This window comes from Sphaeramia orbicularis, chromosome 17 (genome assembly GCF_902148855.1).
Source record: "Sphaeramia orbicularis chromosome 17, fSphaOr1.1, whole genome shotgun sequence".
NCBI lineage: Eukaryota > Metazoa > Chordata > Actinopteri > Kurtiformes > Apogonidae > Sphaeramia > Sphaeramia orbicularis.
In genome coordinates this window covers 44112030-44132331 of record NC_043973.1, presented here as the reverse complement: position 1 = coordinate 44132331, position 20302 = coordinate 44112030, and the positions used below count along the sequence as shown (strand labels likewise).

At 35.5% G+C, this 20302-nt stretch overlaps 2 protein-coding genes across 2 annotated transcripts; both read right to left on the bottom strand.

The window, feature by feature from the left end:
• Nucleotides 1-1126: 1126 nt before the first annotated feature.
• Nucleotides 1127-10899, bottom strand: selenop2 (selenoprotein P2). The gene is made up of 5 exons (XM_030159856.1): nucleotides 10773-10899; nucleotides 8671-8919; nucleotides 3734-3946; nucleotides 3518-3626; nucleotides 1127-1928 (listed from the first exon to the last, which is right to left on the bottom strand). Exons 2-5 carry the CDS (start codon nucleotides 8895-8897, stop codon nucleotides 1644-1646), a joined length of 834 nt encoding a protein of 277 aa, XP_030015716.1. The 5' UTR covers nucleotides 8898-8919; nucleotides 10773-10899; the 3' UTR covers nucleotides 1127-1643.
• Nucleotides 10900-17271: 6372 nt separating this feature from the next.
• LOC115436880 (THAP domain-containing protein 1 B) lies at nucleotides 17272-20089 on the bottom strand. Its single transcript, XM_030159854.1, has 4 exons — nucleotides 19647-20089; nucleotides 19395-19554; nucleotides 19066-19241; nucleotides 17272-18498 (listed from the first exon to the last, which is right to left on the bottom strand). The coding sequence occupies exons 1-4, from the start codon at nucleotides 19794-19796 to the stop codon at nucleotides 18115-18117; spliced, it is 870 nt and encodes a 289-aa protein (XP_030015714.1). The 5' UTR covers nucleotides 19797-20089; the 3' UTR covers nucleotides 17272-18114.
• Nucleotides 20090-20302: the final 213 nt, after the last annotated feature.

Below are 20302 nucleotides of genomic sequence, written 5' to 3'. Positions count from 1 at the left end.
TGTGTCAGTAGTTTTTCTCTAACTCACACAGTGGCTCTTTGAACAGATCCTCTACCTCCACGGTTCCCGCTGGTATTCTCCATTTGGGTGCGCATTCGAGATCACCTGGAAAACGGATGGAATTATGTACGCGGAGGACGGACAGAACGCTCCGTCCGTATCCGTCTGTTTCTTTAACGTTACTTGCAGTCAGCATTACTTTTGTCACTGTTGTTTATTTTGAAAAATCTCCACACTGCTGACATTACTCCTCCGCTGCATACCTGCTGCACTTAAATGTGAATGTCACGCATAAGTGTCGTAAGTGGTATCGGTGCGGTTATATCAAAGTATTTTTACGAGTACTAGTAAAAGTACATAAGCTCAGTATCATACCGATACTTGATACTGGTATCGGCATCGGTGCATCCCTAAAATAAATAAACAGTACCAGCCATATAAAAGAACAACAGTAGTCACTTTTCCATTGAACATATGCACAGAACTTCACCGATATTTACTAAATGTCAAAAAAAAGATGAAATACAGGGTGGGGAAGCAAAATTTACAATATTTTGAGGCAGGGATTGAAAGACAGTGTATGACCAATTAGTTTATTGAAAGTCATGAGAATTTATTTGCCACAACAAAATTTCCATAATAGAAAATGTTTTTATTCTATGTGTCCTCCTTCTTTCTCAATAACTGCCTTCACACTCTTCCTGAAACTTGCGCAAGTGTTCCTCAAATATTCGGGTGACAACTTCTCCCATTCTTCTTTAATAGTATCTTCCAGACTTTCTCGTAATAGTTTTGCTCATAGTCATTCTCTTCTTTCCATTATAAACAGTCTTTATGGACACTCCAACTATTTTTGAAATCTCCTTTGGTGTGACGAGTGCATTCAGCAAATCACACACTCTTTGACGTTTGCTTTCCTGATTACTCATATGGGCAAAAGTTTCTGAAAAGGTATGGATGATAGTGTTAGGTATGATTATGACATCAATATATGTTTGGTTTCAAAACAATTGACGTAGTGCCTGCTGAGAAAAAACAACTAAATGTTCATTGTAAATTTTGCTTCCCCACCCTGTATGTCTTAAATTTAGATAAAGTAGAGCAGAATAAACCACTACGAAAACGCTTTGATTCACTCTTCGTTTATTTCTCAACACAAAACAAAAATAAATGACTGTAAGTGACATCTGACTGTGTGATTTATTTTACATATTGAATACAGTGGGTTAGTACTATTACAGTGATGTATTATCAGAGAAAATCAGGAAAAACAATTGAGAGCAGCTGAAACTGAAAAGAGGAACGTGTTTCTATCAGTGACCAGACTGAGGTTTTCTCCACAGCCGCCCCCCCCCATCCTGTGGCTCTGTGTGGGTACCAGTACCATTAAGTCCAACCCTGCTCCACATGCATCCATCTGCAGCCTCCTGCAGGCAGGTTTTCCACCGCAGACTTCATTAACGGGAGACAACAGGGCAGAACCGGACTTTTTATCCACACAGAGCAGCGAGGGGTGGAAATGCCAGCAGAGAAACTGCAGTCGAGTCACTGATTAAAAAAAAAAAAAAAAAAAAAAAACAGCCTCATCAGTGAAAACAATGGAGAGAGGAGCAACTAAAAACAGGAGTTAATTAAGTGGAATCCTAGTTGTGACGGTGGTTATGTGGAGGATGAGTGTGGGGATGGTGAGTATGGGAATGAACAGTGGAATTCTGACTTGTAGAATTGATTTGATGCTGATTCCGGTGATTGGTTGGTGGAGGATGATGATGATGATGATGATGAGGATGATGGTGATGATGGTGATGGTGGCGGTTCTGGTGTGTTCCGGGTGTAATATCAGGTTCTTCTGGGTCTCCTAAGTCAGTTGAATTATTGTGTACTGTCTGGTTGAGGTGATACTGTGCTGTCTCATTCATAACACTGGCCTGGGGAAAGAAAAAGACAGGTATTATGTTACATTATATTATGGCAGTTGAACAGATTTGATATTATTTTTGTGTTATATCTATGTAAAATTATCCCTTCGACGTCAACTGTAATACTCAGGACGTTGCATTACCCCAGAGGTGTCAAACTCCAGTCCTGGAGGGTTGGTATATAATGCATGTTTTAGATATTTCCCTCTTCCAGCACACCTGGTTCAATTAATGATCAGTTCATTATCATGCTCTGCAGAAGCCTGATAATGATGTAATGGCTTCCAGGTGTGATGGAAAAGGGAAATATCTAAAACATGCAGGATACCAGCCCTCGAAGACCGGAGTTTGACACCCCTGCGCTACCCACTTAACTTAAAAAGACTTAACATTATAGTTGTTACTGTCACCTGTATATTCTGCACATTTTGATACTGGACTCACTTGTGTGTGTGTGTGTGTGTGTGTCTCATTTTTAACTTTTAACTTTTAACTTTTAAATTTCTAACTATTTATATACACTACAAACAAAAAGTTATGGATATTTCTTTTTTTTGTCTTTTTTTTTGGGTCAATTTTGCCATTTGTAAATAAAACCAAAAAAATATGTTTCAATTCAGTTCACACTCAAAAAACCTAAAAAGAGCTGTGCAAGAATCCCAACTGAAAAAAATAGCCCAGAAATTAAAAATATCCATAACTTTTTGTTTGTAGTGTATATACTAGCATGTTGACCAGTGATCCAGTTCATTCTTCCACTTTCTTGGTAAATTCCACTGGCATTTTCAGTTGAATAACCTCTCAGCTGGCATGTCTGTTTCTGCACATGAAGTTTAACGCCATGGCAACGTGTCACTATTGTTTAACTGTTGCTAGGTAACCCACTTCAGTGATGATTCTTTGATTCTGGACATAGCAACACGATTGGCCATTGGGAGGCCAGTGTGTTCCAGAATTACTAATATCTCCCAAAATATTGGTCCATCAACTTGCCATTTTCACTAGTCTATTCCTCGACCAAAAATACATAAGCATGTCAAACTGCAGCAGTCAGCACTAAACAGATTTTGTATGATGTCCGAGACACACAGAGTCCACTTCCCTTTTATAATATAGGATTTTTAGATTTTTTTTTTTTTTTTTTTTTTTTTTTTTACTGTATCATAATTGATGTGTGCATTTTATTTGAACACCATACAGAGCATAAAACCAAATTTCATTGTAGTGCACAATGGTATTTTGCAATGACAATAAAGCTTATTCTATTCTATTCTATTTACATCAAACCGTTTCCATTAGATAGTTTAAGTCTTCCTCAAATTTTTCATTACTATTGACCATTATGCCCATTGAGACAAATTTGCATCATACCCAAATTTCTATCTGTTTTATGTGCTATAGTAAATTAACAATCTCCATTTAATTCAGCATCTTCTTGAAAGCGAAAACACAATTTATGTTTAATATACTTGTATATAATTCAGGCATTAACGGGCTATTGCAATGATGCAAAAACATCAATAATTGTATCCGTTTAAGTGGTGCAACTTCATTGTTTTGGCGCTTTTGCATGTTTGCACACTGTGGTTTTTACTTACAGTGCAATTGCAGATATTTTTTAAGTAGGTGGCTCTGACTGCAGCCTCTACATAGGGATAATGCAGGACACTAAAAGGCAACACTATGTGAAAGGTAAGGAGACCACACCTGGAGAGAAAAAAAAAAGCAAAAAGAGGAAAATCATGGAGTTTTTTTTTGTCTTTTAATATGAAAGTCAGTGGATTGCGTTGTTTTCCCATTTGGCCGTACTGTACCGGTCATAGATCAGGAAGTCGTCTTTATCGCCATCCAGCGCCTCCCATACGTCATTTTGAAAAGGAGTTTGCTGATACACGGGAACACCAGATGGCGCTCTTCTCTTCAGCTCCCAGTACATGGCTCTGGACAGGGCCTCGCGCTCATTTACGATCATGAAGGACACGTCCGTCAGGTTACTGCGGTTCAGCTTATCACGCAGGCCTCCGATTCTGCAGAGGAACATGAAGAATGCTGGGAAATGAAATCACTCCACCACTTTGTTAGACCCTTGTGCAGTCATATTTTATCTTTAATTAGTGTTTATTGTAAAAGGAAACTGTATAAATAAGAAAAACGATGATTAAGTGACTGCACCGTACATTTCTTCTGTTATGGCAGATAAGGTCATGTATTAAAGTTTTAGTTTTTGTGTAAGAAAATCAATAAAAAAAAAAAAAAACACTAGACACTTTTTTTCAGAATTCATGCATGAAAGGGTTAAAATGTTTTGCATATTTTGCATTTGGTGGAGTAATGGTTTGTGGTTCTACTTTACAGCAACATAGTTCCATGTGCAAGTCCTGATCAGACCTGATTCTTTTGTCAGTGCCCTTGAGCAAGGCGCTGACTAAGATTTGAAGTTAGTCTCCAAGCACCTTCAATGGAAGCTAATGCTAATGCTAATGCTTGGTACTGTGTTATGTAAAATGCAAACACTGAATTTCCTTATAGAGATAATAAAGTGAGTTAACCTTTATTATGATTCCAGATTTAAATAAGTATATACATAGAAATACACTGATTTTTTTGCATCACTTATGTGTAAAAATTCAAAGTTTAAAGGCAACACTAGTGTGTGATCTACCATTTGTACGTTTAGTTGAATTATTTATCAATTGATTAGACACTGAGATGCATGAAACTCTCAAATATGCTCACATTTTTTTTCTTTTATACTCAATTTTACCGTCATTTTAGACATAATTTAACTGTAAAACCAAAACCCAGGTAAATTAACCATCCTTTTATGGCCTCAGTTTGACCCTGTTGGTGGTTGTAGGTATATTCAGTAGCTACTTCTGACAGTTCTAAAGTTAAAGTAGAAGAAAAGTGGCTGAAAATGGAATGAATAGGCAATATAATGAATAAAAAAAGTATTTGCAGACCCCTCCTATAGCTCTGCAACATACTGCAGCAGCATGATGTGTCCTCATACATTATTTAGCCGGTGATGCTGCATTTAGATACCTGCTGCAAATACCAATAAAAGGAATGTTCCAGTATACCATGTATTTTGTTAACCCTTATGAAATTTGTTGAAACAGCTCTTTCCTTAAGTACTCTCCCCTGGATTTGGATTATATCACTAGTCCTGAATCATCAAGCTTCTACCGTTTATTTTAATGGTGTGTAACTATATACTACAGCAGGGGTGTCAAACATGCGGCCCCTGGGTTAAAACCAACCTGGCAAAGGCCTCGTGGGATGAATTTGTAAAATGCAAAAATTACACTGAAGATATTAACAGTCATTGGTGTCAAAATGAGTGTAGTTCAGGTTCCACATACAGACCAATATCCTCCTGAGACCCAGAAATGCAGTTTTGTCCTCTGCAGGGGCTAAGAATTTTATAGCTTTACTAAAAAAAAAACAAAAAAAACTAATGCTGTCCACTGCAAAGAATATTCCATTAAAAAATACAAATAAAAGATGTATCTGAAAAAATTGTTGCATCATGGCATTTTCAATCAAGACAATTATTTAATATAAAAAAAAAGCTAAAACTTTTATTCTGCTGGGTCTCAGGAGGATGTTCAATAGCCGAAGGGTTGGCGGTTTTGTCCTTGGGCCAGACACTTCACCCTCCTTGCCTCCAGTGCTGCTACTCACACTGGTGTATGAATGTGTGTGAATGTTCAGTGGTGGTGGGAGGGGCCGTAGACGCAAACTGGCAGCCACACCTCCGTCAGTCTGCCCCAGGGCAGCTGTGGATACAAATGTAGTTTACCACCACCAGAGGGAGAATGTGAGAGTGAATGAATAATGGATCCACTGTGCACGCTTTGAGTATGTGTTCATAGAAAAGCACTATATAAATCTGATCCATTATTACAGTTCACTTGTTTACATAACTAACTGAAACAACATTCAGCCCTTTTCGGAAATTTTGTCACGAAGTGTATTGTGGGAATGGGAATTCCACACAGCAGCAATTTCACTGTCTGTTGGCGAGTGTTGAACCCAAATGTGGCCTTTTCTTCCATCCACCGACTAGACTCATTCTATAAAAGAACCCTGGTGGACTGGAGACGCTTACGTTGTAGCGATCTGGCTCGTTTTCTTGCCGAATTTGTGACAAACTGCTTTCGCTCGGTTGCTATCTTTGTTGCTGCTGCATGGAATTCCCATTCTCAGGGGTGCCGCTACCAACTGTGGGCCCCATGAAAGGTAAACATTGTGGACCCTTGTGTGTGGGTGGGGGGGGTGTCAATACATAATGTCACTTACACTAGCGTGAAGACAAAACTGAAGCTTAACATGCTTTCAACGTCCAACTCCTTTGCCTCTCTTATACAGCTTACACAAAATTTTCACAACTTCTAGCCTGTATCCATTGGACCCCTCCACTGTTCTATGGGCCCCCCCATAAATGCTTGGCCCCATGAATTTGTCATGTTTACCCCCCCCCCCCCCCCCCCCCACTATGCACTTAGCAACAAAATTTCCGAAAAGGTCCAAGTGATGTTTCAGTTTGTTATGTAAACAAGCGGACGTTGGTTATGATGGAGTCGTCTTTGAAGTTGTTCACCATGAGGGAAGTTTTTCAGGTGCATAATCATGGAAAGCCTAATGGATTAGTGATAATTAGGATATCACTCAGGTTTTACAAATCTGAAGAAAAATTAGTGTTTAAAGTCATATGATGCTTTAAGAAAAAAAATAGGACCAATGGCCCTGTAGCTTACCGGCCAAATTAAAAGCTTTGGGAAATGTATCCAGATGCCATTTATTATCACCCAGTTCTGTGTGTGTATTATATTACAGAAATAGCCCATGTTTTGGTCATATTCCAATCAGATCTGTAAAAAATTGAAATTCCAACTTGATATCATTGATACTTACTGATTTATTGGATCAATCCATTTCCTATCTCTTATAATGGGAAAATTTTTCAAAGTCACACCAAATCCAGAATCATATCTGGACTGAAACAATTGCAATACCATGTGTTGACATCATCATACAGACACTGTATACCAAGTTTGAAGTCAATCAGAACTGGAGTTTCAGAGAAAAAGACGATTTAAATTTTTTCCCCATAAGAGCCCATGTAAAATTTTCCATAAGTTCCCAGATCCAGAAGAAGATCTTGATCAGCATGTGGCCATTATGTTTTGGTCATCTCCCCATCAGGGCTGGACTGTAGAAATTTACACTTATCATTTATATTTACTGAGTTATTGCATCCATCCACTTCCTATGTCTTATAACGGGGAAATTTTTCAAAGTCGCACCAAATCCAGAATCAGATCCGGATCCAAATAATTTCACTAACTTTCATTGACATCATCATAAAGAAGCTGTATACCAAGTTTGAAGTCAATCGGTAATGTAGTTTCGGAGAAGACGATTGAAATTTTTGTAACAGACGACACATGACGACGGCTGGTAAGCTAATAAGGGACACCTCATTGGCAGGGCCGGCTGGCCCAATTTCCTTCACCCCTCCCGAGGTGGTAAATTTATTTTGCCTTTTTTGTGTGTGTGAAAAACTGTGTCCCTTTTGAGCTCAATACATACTTTTGTTTCTAAATACGGGACAATTCTTCTTCTCAAGGGATGGTTGGCAACCCTAGTTGTAATGCACATGTGTAAATGATAAACAGACATACTATATACAGGGTGGGGAAGCAAAATTTACAATATTTTGAGGCAGTGGATTGAAAGACAGTGTATGACCAATTAGTTTATTGAAAGTCATGAGAATTTATTTGCCACAAGAAAATGTACATAATAGAAAATGTTTTTATTCTATGTGTCCTCCTTCTTTCTCAATAACTGCCTTCACACACTTCCTGAAACTTGTGCAAGTGTTCCTCAAATATTTGGGCGACATCTTCTCCCATTCTTCTTTAATAGTATCTTCCAGACTTTCTCCTAATAGTTTTGCTCATAGTCATTCTCTTCTTTCCATTCTAAACAGTCTTTACGGACACTCCAACTATTTTTGAAATCTCCTTTGGTGTGACGAGTGCATTCAGCAAATCACACACTCTTTGACGTTTGCTTTCCTGATTACTCATATAATAATAATAATAATAATAATAATAATAATAATAATAATAATAATAATAATAAACTTTATTTGTATAGCACCTTTTATACAGAAATTGTAGCCCAAAGTGCTTCATATTGATAGAAAAAAATACAATATTAAAATACATTAAGATTTGATTATACATCAAGAAATAAAATGAAATTTGAGAGAAATACAATAAAATAAAAATAAATATAAAAACAGCGCACATTAAAATATTTGATTATGCATAGAATTTTTGAAGTGCAAGAAATAAGATGAAATTTGAAATACAATAAAATAAAAAATAAAAACAGAAATACAATAAAATAAAATGGGCAAAAGTTTCAGAAAAGGTATGGATAATAGTGTTAGGTATGATTATGACATCAATGTATGTTTGGTTTCAAAACAATTGACGTAGTGCCTGCTGAGAAAAAACAACTAAATGTTCATTGTAAATTTTGCTTCCCCACCCTGTACATTTTTTTAATTTTCAGGTTGTTCATGTTATTCACATTTATTAAAGGATACTTTGTGGATGGAAACATTGTCATTATGTAATTTTACTTCTTTCACTGTTATTATTTGACTGGTCCGGTCCATGTCAGATCACACTGGGCTGAATGTGGTCTCTGTTCTACAGTGTTTTCTTACTTGGAGGCCTGAGTGAGACAGAACTGTCAGCTGGCCTTCAGCAGCGCCACAACAACCACATTTCCCAGCAGCTCCGTCATGGGCGCACGTCCCTTTATGTCCCAGTAGGGGGCGGGTTTGCAGATCCTGGAGGCATCGTTGTCGCCTTCTACCAACAGAGTGACGTGCGAGGCCCAGACCAGACCTGGCAGGGCCACGTACAGCCACAGCGACGAGAGAGAACGCATTGTCCCTCGATGGCCGCCCACACTGGAGGAGAAAAACACCAGTTAGACTTCATCAGGTTGATTGAAGTCAGGGGGGTCAAACATGCGGCTCGCGGGCCAAAACCGGCCCGAAAAAGTTTACAATATGCAAAAATTACACTGAAGATGTTAACAGTCAAGGGTGTCGAAGTCATTTTAGTTCAGGTTCCACATACAAACCAATATGATCTCAAGTAAAATAACAGCATAATAACATACACTGTAAATTATATACGGCTTTTTTTATTTTTGATTTGTCTTTATTTTTGATTTTGCACTTTTTTGCTCTTATGTACTTTTGTACTTTTGCTGCTGTAAACCTGGAATTTCCCCTTGTGGGACTAATAAAGGCTTATCTTATCTTATCTTATCTTAACTTATCTCATCTCATCTCATCTCATCTTAAATAAATAACGACTCTGAGTTTTCTTCTTGGTTTAATGTGAAAAGAAATATTACGTTATGCCGATGAATAATAACAGCTCCAAATTTTTCTCTGTTTTAGTGCAAAAAAGCATTAAATTATGAAAATATTCATATTAGCAAACTGTTCTTTAACAATTAAATATGAATAACTTGAACAATTATGAACAACCTGAAAAATCTAAAGAAAATTAAGTGCAGTTTTAACAATATTTTGTCTGTTACTATGTTTTGTGTCTATTTTAGATCCGATCTGTAATGCACATGTAGAAATGTTAAGTTGAGGTATAATATTGTTAAAATTCCACTTATTTATCTTAAGAAATTCCAGTTTTTTAAGGTTATTCACATCTTTTTTTTTTTTTTTTATTGTTTGGATACACACTATCCAAACAATAAAAAAAAAAAAGATGTGAATAACCTTAAAAAACTGGAAATGTAAATGTAAATATTTCCATAATTTAATGTTGTGTTTTGGTTTTTTTGCACTAAAACTGGAAAAAATTTGACTTGCTATTATTTATCATTTATTATGTTGTTATTTTACTGGTCCGGCCTAGTTGAGATCAAATCGGGCTGAATGTGGAACCTGAATATGTGCTATTATTTTATGTAGGTATTTTAAAGTTTAATTTTAGACGTATATTTTACTGATTTTAAATTAGCCTTAGTTTTAGTCGCTTTTAATGTATTCATTTATTTATTAGTTATTTATTTTATTCATATGGCAAATATGGGTCCTCAGAAACCAGTTTCATTCTCTTCTTTGTGATGGAATGACAAATAAAACTCCTTTGAATCCTTTGAATCCCTTTGAACTAAAATGAGTTTGACACCAATGGTTTAAGCGAACAGGATGTGAATCTGCAGCCGTGGATAAAACAGATCCAGTCTGTGGTCTGTGTCCTGAACCAAATGGCCAGTCTAGTCTGATCCCAAAATAATAATAAAAAAAACACTTCATTGTCTGTATCATCACATGCAGAGATAATCTGTTTATTATGGGCCAAACAAGTGAAGGACAGAAGAATGCCGGGGGGCAAAGGGACAAACAATCTGGCAGGCGTGCAAGCAAAAAGACAAAGAGTGAACAGATAAACATGTTTATACCCACAAACTGAACTCTCTGTACAAACTGGGTCTGATTTTCTGGCTGATTTTACAGAATTTATTGAGAGATGTAAGAGATTTTGCTGGAAATTTGCTCAAAATGAGTACAGGAGTATCTGGAAAGAGGTCACAAAATGTTTTTACCCTCTAAACAAATGCTGCCTGTCAGTCAAAGGTTTAAAGCTGAATTAGAAAATTTAAGAATCAATAAGATTTGACAAAAAAAAAAAACATTAGTAGGCTACATTCAGATGCTATTAAGGGAGAGGATAAAAACAAAGAAGTGCAGATTTAGTCAAAATAATCCCAAACAGGATCTCTTACCTCTGTTGTCTCTCTGTCCCGTTTGTCCCACATAAAGAAACCGTCGACCCCGGGTGTTTTTAAAGGCTTTGGGGACGATGAAGCACTTCCCCCAAATCAAACACAGACAAAGAGAGAGGGACGACCACTAATCACATGATAACACGCAGACATCTTTAAAATACAGCTGTAATGATGTAAATGTTGTCATGGAAAGGAGAATCATTACCTGGAGTATGAATGAATATTTAGCATTATGCAGAAAAAGGAAGTGTTGCAAACAGCTGAAAAACAAAAGAAAAACTTGTGTTGGTTGTGGAAGTCCTGCAAAACAAAGATCTTTAAAAAACTATTTACAAGTGTATTTTTTTAATATTCAAAGCAATTATCATATGGTTAAAAATCTGTAAAGCAACAGATTGAGATGTTCATTAAAGTTAGTGAATAAAATAATAATGCAGTGATATCAATTTTTTTTTTTTTTTTTAAAGGCACTTTTTCTTCAGTTTTCTCTTTTTTGGTACAATAACCCTTGAATTTACTTTTATATCAAATATAGGAAAATACATGATTTCCACTGAAAAATGCAAAATACAGAAGATAATATTATAATAAATGGTGATAAATCACCTAAGAAAGGTTAAATAGAGAGGAAGATTCATTTGAAAACTGCCACACAAGTATGCATTCTGAATATTAAAGCTTGTTTTGCACCTTATAGTTTTATTTTGGCAGATTAGTTATTATTCAGGTTCTTCACCCAGATCTTTTTATACTTCTAATTTATTATTATGTATAATGTTTATCATGTTTACCACTATGTATCATCCCCTCAGTCTGAACATCTGGAACTGAGACCAGTTGATGGAGTTTTCGCAGAGGAACAGTGTCGCATTCTGGTCTGATACAGGATTCCAGTTACTAAGGACTATTTGATCTCAAATAGGCTGCACCAGTAAAATAATAATATAATACCCTATAAATAATGACAATTCCAAATTTTTTCTCCAGTTTTAGTCCAAAAAGAACCCATTAAATTATGAGATAATTTACATTTACAAACTATCCGAATAAAAAAGATGTGAATAACCAAAACAACCTGAAATTTTAAAGATAAATCTGAATAAAAAGCCTATTATTTTGGAATTAGTCCGCTTTGGATTCATGTTTCAGAGATGACTCACTTGAAATATCAAACTGTTTCTATTTCATGGTCTATCAGCTGGATTTTATACCTGAGTCACTGCTTATCTCGTCTCTTCCAAGTTCTAAATTGGTCAGCTTTGTTTTAATGCAAAAAAAAACAAAAAACAACTACATTAAATTATGAAAATATTTACATTTACAAACTATCCAAACAAACAAGATGTGAATAATCAGAACAACCTGAAATTTTAAAGTAAAGTATGAATAAAAAGCCTATTATTGTGGAATTAGTCTGCTTTGGGCTCATGTTTAATGACAACTCCAAATATTTTTTCAGTTGTAGTGCAAAAAACAAACAAACAAAAAAACATTAAATTGTAAGAATATTTACATTTACAAACTATCCAAACAATAATGACAACTCCAAATGTTTTTTCCAGTTTTAGTGCAAAAAGAACCCATTAAATTATGAAATTATTTACATTTCCAAACTATCCGAATAAAAAAGATGTGAATAACCAAAACAACCTGAAATTTTAAAGATAAATCTGAATAAAAAGCCTATTATTTTGGAATTAGTCCGCTTTGGATTCATGTTTCAGAGATGACTCACTTGAAATATCAAACTGTTTCTATTTCATGGTCTATCAGCTGGATTTTATACCTGAGTCACTGCTTATCTCGTCTCTTCCAAGTTCTAAATTGGTCAGCTTTGTTTTAATGCAAAAAAAAAACAAAAAACAACTACATTAAATTATGAAAATATTTACATTTACAAACTATCCAAACAAACAAGATGTGAATAATCAGAACAACCTGAAATTTTAAAGTAAAGTATGAATAAAAAGCCTATTATTGTGGAATTAGTCTGCTTTGGGCTCATGTTTAATGACAACTCCAAATATTTTTTCAGTTGTAGTGCAAAAAACAAACAAACAAAAAAACATTAAATTGTAAGAATATTTACATTTACAAACTATCCAAACAATAATGACAACTCCAAATGTTTTTCCAGTTTTAGTGCAAAAAGAACCCATTAAATTATGAAATTATTTACATTTCCAAACTATCCGAATAAAAAAGATGTGAATAACCAAAACAACCTGAAATTTTAAAGATAAATCTGAATAAAAAGCCTATTATTGTGGAATTAGTCCGCTTTGGGTTCATGTTTCAGAGATGACTCACCTGAAATATCAAACTGTTTCTATTTCATGGTCTATCAGCTGGATTTTATACCTGAGTCACTGCTTATCTTGTCTCTTCCAAGTTCTAAATTTGTCAGCTTTGTTTTAATGCAAAAAAACATTAAATTATGAAAATATTTACATTTACAAACTATCCAAACAATAATGACAACTCCAATTTTTCCCCAATATTAGTGAAAAAAAAAAACCCATTAATCTATGAACTTATTTACATTTACAAACTATCCAAACAAAAAAGATGTGAATAACCAGAACAAGCTGAAATTTTAAAGATAAATCTGAATAAAAAGCCTATTATTTTGGAATTAGTCCACTTTGGGTTCATGTTTCAGAGATGACTCACTTGAAATATCAAACTGTTTCTATTTCATGGTCTATCAGTTGGATTTTATACCTGAGTCACTGCTTATCTTGTCTCTTCCAAGTTCCAAATTTGCCAGTTTTGTTTTAATGCAAAAAAACAACATTAAATTATGAAAATATTTACATTTACAAACTATCCAAACAATAATGACAACTCCAATTTTTCCCCAATATTAGTGAAAAAAAAACAACCATTAATCTATGAACTTATTTACATTTACAAACTATCCAAACAAAAAAGATGTGAATAACCAAAACAACCTGAAATTGTAAAGATAAATCTGAATAAAAAACCTATTATTTTGGAATTAGTCCACTTTGGGTTCATGTTTCAGAGATGACTCACTTGAAATATCAAACTGTTTCTATTTCATGGTCTATCAGTTGGATTTTATACCTGAGTCACTGCTTATCTTGTCTCTTCCAAGTTCCAAATTTGCCAGTTTTGTTTTAATGCAAAAAAACATCATTAAATTATGAAAATATTTACATTTACAAACTATCCAAACAATAATGACAACTCCAATTTTTTCCCAATATTAGTGCAAAAAAAAACCCATTAATCTATGAACTTATTTACATTTACAAACTATCCAAACAAAAAAGATATGAATAATCAGAACAACCTGACATTTTAAAGAAAAGTATGAATAAAAAACCTGTTATTGTGGAATTAGTCTGCTTTGGGCTCATGTTTAATGACAACTCCAAATTTTTTCCAGTTGTAGTGCAAAAAACAAACAAACATTAAATTATGAAAATATTTACATTTACAAACTATCCAAACAAAAAAGATGCGAATAACCAGAACAAGCTGAAATTTTCAAGAAAAATCTGAATAAAAAGCCTATTATTGTGGAATTAGTCCGCTTTGGGTTCATGTTTCAGAGATGACTCACCTGAAATATCAAACTGTTTCTATTTCATGGTCTATCTGTTGGATTTTATACCTGAGTCACTGCTAATCTTGGCTCTTCCAAGTTCCAAGCTTTGTTTTAGTGCTTTTATTAGTGTTTTTATTCTGTATATATATTTACTCTTTTCTTTCTTCTTCTTTAAACTGTTTGCACTACGCACCACTAGAGAGTTGTCTCTTACAATTTCATTGTACATATGTATAATGACAATAAAGGCATTCTATTCTATTCTGTTCTATTCTAAAAAAAACTTAAATTACATTATGAAATTGCTCAAATGTCTAAATTTACAAATATTCCTTTTGCAAAAAAAAAAAAAACTAATTTTCTTTCAGGTTCCACATCCATCCCAGTTTGATCTCAAATAGGCTGCACCAGTAAAATAATAACATAATACCCTTTAAATAATGACAACTCCAATTATTTTCAGTTTTAGTGCAAAAAACCCCCCCATTAAATTATGAAAATATTTACAAAAAACATGTGAATACCCAGAACAACCTTAAATTTTAAAGAAAAATCTGAATAAAAAGCCTATTATTATGGAATTAGTCCGCTTTGGGCTCATGTTTCAGAGATGACTGACTTGAAATATCAAACTGTTTCTATTTCATGGTCTATCTGTTGGATTTTATACCTGAGTCACTGCTAATCTCGGCTCTTTTTTCCGTTCAATCTGAGCCTGAACTGTTCTAATTAAATCAGTGTGAATCCTCAGTAACTCTGATCTACAGCTCCAGTGTTCCCAGTAGGGTGTGTATACCTCAGTATCGCATTACCGGAGTTGTTTTACCGTGCGTTTTCTTCTCCATTATGTCTGAGTCAGGCTTTGGACTGTGTGGAGGTGAACAAACTTGTGGTTCCAGCTCTATATGAGAAGCCAAAATCTATGACAATCAACACGAGAAGGTCAAAGTTACAGGCTCGCTACAAAAAGATGTGTTTTCAGTGGCTGTTATCTGCTCACATGCTGTAAGTCTTTAACATTCATTGGGTTTGGTTAGTTTTAACAAATCTGTACGTGACAGATGTCATGTGTTTTATTACGTCTGTAGATTAAAATTTGGCTTTTTATGTTGGTTCACTTCAGGTAACAAGCCTTGAAAACAAATATCTAATCTTTTCGTGTGAGCGATTTGTTCAAAGTCCAACCCAGACCTCAGTGAAATACCAGTGTATGTTTTTGTATCAGGGTAAAGTTAACAGAGGCTCAGTTATCACCTGACAGGACAAAGTGGGTGTTTAGTTACTGTCGTGAGCTTTTTTTTTTTTACCTACTAGTGGACATGTGAGTTGCAGTTGGATTCCCATTAAAACAATAGGGATGCACAGATACATCAACCATACAATCTACAATAACTCACCTCCGTCTGATGTTTCTAGTCTTAAATCTATTAAAGACCCTAATATCCACCGGTGACCAAAAACATCTACTGATCTAAACCGTTTAATACCTGTTGATCCACTAATATGTGTAAATAATTGGTGTAAAATACAGTTATTCATCTTTTCATGGTCATGACATATGACCCATTTGGACATTCAGAGGCTCCGTAGTTACCGTGGAAACACAGTCATCCTCTACAACATCGATTCACCAGTAAAACCCCATGGAGTTTAATAAATGATAGTGGATGGAGACACTCGTTTTTATGTTCAGTTATTGATATATTTGCTGGAAAAGTCACTTTTTCGTCAGTTTTCTCTGTTTTTGACACAACCTTTGAATTAACTGATTTTTCATGAACATCTAAATTAAGTATAGGAAATTAAATATAGGGAAATATGTGGTATACAGTTGCGGAAAAAATGATTAGACCATCAAAAGTCATCAAAAACAAGGATTATGCAATCAAGTACCAACTCCTGTGTGTATCATGTGACAAAAACAGACAGAAAAGAAAACATGGAATGCCTAAAAGCACTGTTTTTGTCAGTACAATGCCATAGCTATTGATGTAAGAACTGAAATGATTTTGGTTATTATCAAGAAAACATAGAAAACTGATAGATATCAGCTCTGAAATTAAGCTACTATGAGCTATTTTTGTTGTTACCATTATATTTGTCCAAACAAATGTAGCTTTAGTTGTAGCAGGCATTAGAATGAACAAGAAATTGAAGAAAACAAGGTGTGGTCTAATCATTTTTTTCGTGACCGTATAATGGACAATACAAAATACAGAAGATAATATTATGATAAATGGTGATAAATCGCTTAAGAAAGGTTAAATAGAGAGAAAACTTCATTTGGGAACTGATATAAAAGTAGCACTGGGTCTTTATGGGTTAAATGTCATTTTGCACCTTCTCATTCTGAATATTGAAGCTTGTTTTGCACCTTCTAGTTTTATTTCGGCATGTTAGTTATTATCCAGGTTCTTTACCCAGATCTTTTTAAACCTCTAATTTATTATTATGTATGCTGTTTGTTCGTGTTCTATTTTTATTGTGTCATACTAATTACCCAGTTTAAGATTAAAAAAAAGTCTATCTATCTATCTGTCTCTGTCTGTCTGTCTATCTATCTATCTATCTATCTATCTGACTTTTTGACCAACATCAGCTTTCAGCAAATAACATGAAGTTTCTGTTGTTTTATACCTGCATGATTGAATATATGCTCAAACAAATATATAATAGAGGCCTCACACTTTCAAATAGTATATACCTTTTTACAATGAACTTTTCTGTGATTCACTGGCACAAAACTGGAGAAAAAAAATACATAAATGCATAGACTATTGGCCTACTATTGTGCTATCTTAAACAACCTCGATTCCCTGTTTTTGTATGTCTTGTAGAAGTGCGTGTATTACTGTAAGTGGGTGACAACTATGTAAATAAAGGTTGAATGAATGTAACCTAATGACACACAGCGAACTGTTTAGTGTAAACATTTACCAGTGAAGGATTTATTTTGTGTTTGGTCATGGACTAAACCCTGTTCAGTCAACAGTAGAATCAGATGTTTAAAAAAAAAAAAAAACTCTGCACAAGTAGCAGTTTTGAAATTGGGATCAAAACAAAATGCATGAAGTAGACACCTTTAAAGGGAAATAAACAAGACTTTTTGACAGTACTTTAGTAGAGTTTGTAATAATGAAGGTGAACATAATTTTAAGACCAAAATCCAAACAAGCATTTACCCAGATATTTGACTGTTTGCTCCTTTACGCCCATGATCAAATGATAAATAATATTTAGGGAAATCTTCTCAAAAGATACAAGTTTCATTAAGCACAGAAACAAATAGTGAATGTTACATGCCACAGTAGTTTTCATAATGCTGGAATACCCATGTATAGTATATTTGGTTATCCTGAATACTCCTCCATTACGCGTGTAAACAAATCAGCTGTCCCAGACTCGACCTTTATCACATGCAGCAAATTCAACAGGCCCTGTGCAATGAGGTATGTCTCTTCACGTGTCTGAAAATTGTACCATACAGCAGATCAGCCACAATCCATAAAGCGAACCCTACGCTATCTGCAAGCCCTAGCATCTCACATAATGTTTCTGTGTTTTAGTGGTGTGGATCACAAGCGGGTGATGCTTCAAATCACTTAGGATCTGATTTATGTGAAGCAAAGCATGACTAAGTTGCAGCAAATGGCTTTCATTGGTAACAAACAAAGCATCTCCAACTTCTGTCATCTCTAGACACGTAACACGGCAAATTCATCCTATTCATTAGTGTCGTTAAGTAATGCAAACTGGCAAAAATCAGGATAAAACACCTATTAGTTCTTCCTCGTCATTGTCCCCAACACCTTGTGTGGGACTGTCACAGGTGGCCATGAGCCCGAGACCCAGTTCAGCCAGTTCCTCGCAGCTCATATCAGTTGTCACCATGATTTTAGTTTCCAGACGGTTACACAGGGTCCTGTAGGAGGGTAACGGGTATCCCACCTCTCTCAGATACTCGTAGCCCTTAGTGCCAACTGCACAACGGATCTTTCGTGCTTTCATGATTGTCTCAGGAGACCAGACAGCACGTCGGGAGCGCTTAGTGAGGGACAGGGCACGAATCTGATCCTCGTACAGAAAGTTCTGGAGGCCCTTTTCAATCCGGTCTAGCCGATAGAGGCGCTTCTTCATTTCCTCTGCCTGATAGGAGCAGAAAAGATAAGAGTCCTTATCAATTTTTACATATAAAAATAACTTTTGTCAACATCAGTCAAGACGGCATATACGTTATTAGAACAAACAGGCTAGGAAATGTAATTAGCTTGACAAAAGACTTGTAAAACCAGGATGAAGTAAACTGTTTCAGATGTAATGTGTTTGTATTTATATTTATTTATTTATTTATTTATTTAGTTACAGGACAGTGTGTATTGGCATTAGTTGCAAAGAACAAGATGCATGCACCAGATTTAGCAGAGAAGCTAATTTCCATCTGTTGTCCTGGACAAATGACCAACATAATAAAACATCACATAGATCACAAAGTACTAATACACTGGAAGAAAATCATTAAACATGACAGATACAGGAGAGGTTACAGCCAAACACATAAAAAGGGGCTTACATTCTAAAAGTACAATAACATTTCTTAGAATAAGAATAAGATATAACAGGAGAGAAGATAGGAGAAAAAAAGAAGTAAAAAAAAAAAAGAAGAAGAAATAAATAAATAAATAGTTGAAATAATCTCAAAATAAACTACTTTACCTCCTTCTGTAGCCTTGCGGTATGTTGCATCTCCTGTTCCAGCTGTTTCTTGAGAAGCTGACATTGAGTACAGGGCTGCTGGTCCTCTGCAGATCTGTCTACGTCCTCCTCCTCCAGCCTGGGCAGAGGGGTGCGCCTCGCATAGCCATGGTCTCCAAAATTCAACTCCTTCTCCACTAGAAACCAAAAAATGTCAGTTGGCTGATATTTACAAGAACCTGGGGAAAAGGTTTTTTTTTTTTTTTTTTTTTTTTGGCAAAAGTAGCAGATCACACTGACAACACATATCCCTGCCCTCACTGGACCACATCCATGCTGCATTGAAGTACCTGGTTCTGGTTTCAGGGGCAGTAAGATGTATGGAGTGGTGACTGCAGGGTAAGGTGGGTCTCCAACACTGAACAAAGTGGGAATCGCATTAGGCTTCAGCTTCTTCCCCCCAGCTGGAGATCTGGCTATCTCCTCAAACTGACTCTGCTCGAAATGGTCCTAAAAGATGCAACACCCAGACACATAAACAAAAGGCAGTAAGTGAAACCCTGTAAGAGAACTAGTGGTGTCTGTTCTGGGTGTGAACCTACCTGACAGAGTCTGGAGTGAGGAGTTGGCTCAAAGTCACGTCGACAATTCACCACCCATTTCTTCTTACGAATAGGGTCTTTGGGGAACCTGAACAGCTGTTTCCCAATACTGGTGGAATTGGAGCAGTTTGGAGCGGAGCAGCCGCCCATCGCCTCAGTTTACAAAACAAACGGCAAAGCTAAATTCAGCAGTCGCTAAGTTAGCTTGGCTGCCACTGGAGCTCAGCTGTGGATATTATACTAATGCATTATTTTTACCTATACAACCACAACACAACAATCAAAAAGTTACATCTGCATCAAATGTTTACTCGTGGAAAACCAGGGTTCTGACCTGTAGTGCGTTCACATCGTATTGTGTGTTTTTTCAATAGAATACTTTATCAAGGATAAAATGTTTCTGACTTTGTTTGAGCCAAAATGGCGCACTTCTCTTCGACACTGGAGGACAGCAGGACAGTGATGTAGTATTTACATGTGTCCATTATGAACGCCTGATTGAAAATTATCTTGAAAAATACAAAATCAATTATTTAACCAATTATTTTATTCAATATTACAATAAATTGCAATAAAATTTCATGTCAATACATTTTGAGTAGTTTAGGGTCCAGATAGCGTAAAAGCGTTTTATTTACGAGCAGGCAGTTGACCGG

Excerpts from the sequence above, each read along its gene's own strand:
- LOC115436880 (XM_030159854.1), bottom strand. The coding sequence starts at position 19,796 with ATGGGCGGCTGCTCCGCTCCAAACTGCTCCAATTCCACCAGTATTGGG. Across the intron at positions 19,555-19,646 it reads CTCACTCCAGACTCTGTCAG|GACCATTTCGAGCAGAGTCA; the intron begins GTAGGTTCACAC and ends TGCATCTTTTAG. Across the intron at positions 19,242-19,394 it reads GCCCCTGAAACCAGAACCAG|TGGAGAAGGAGTTGAATTTT; the intron begins GTACTTCAATGC and ends TTTGGTTTCTAG.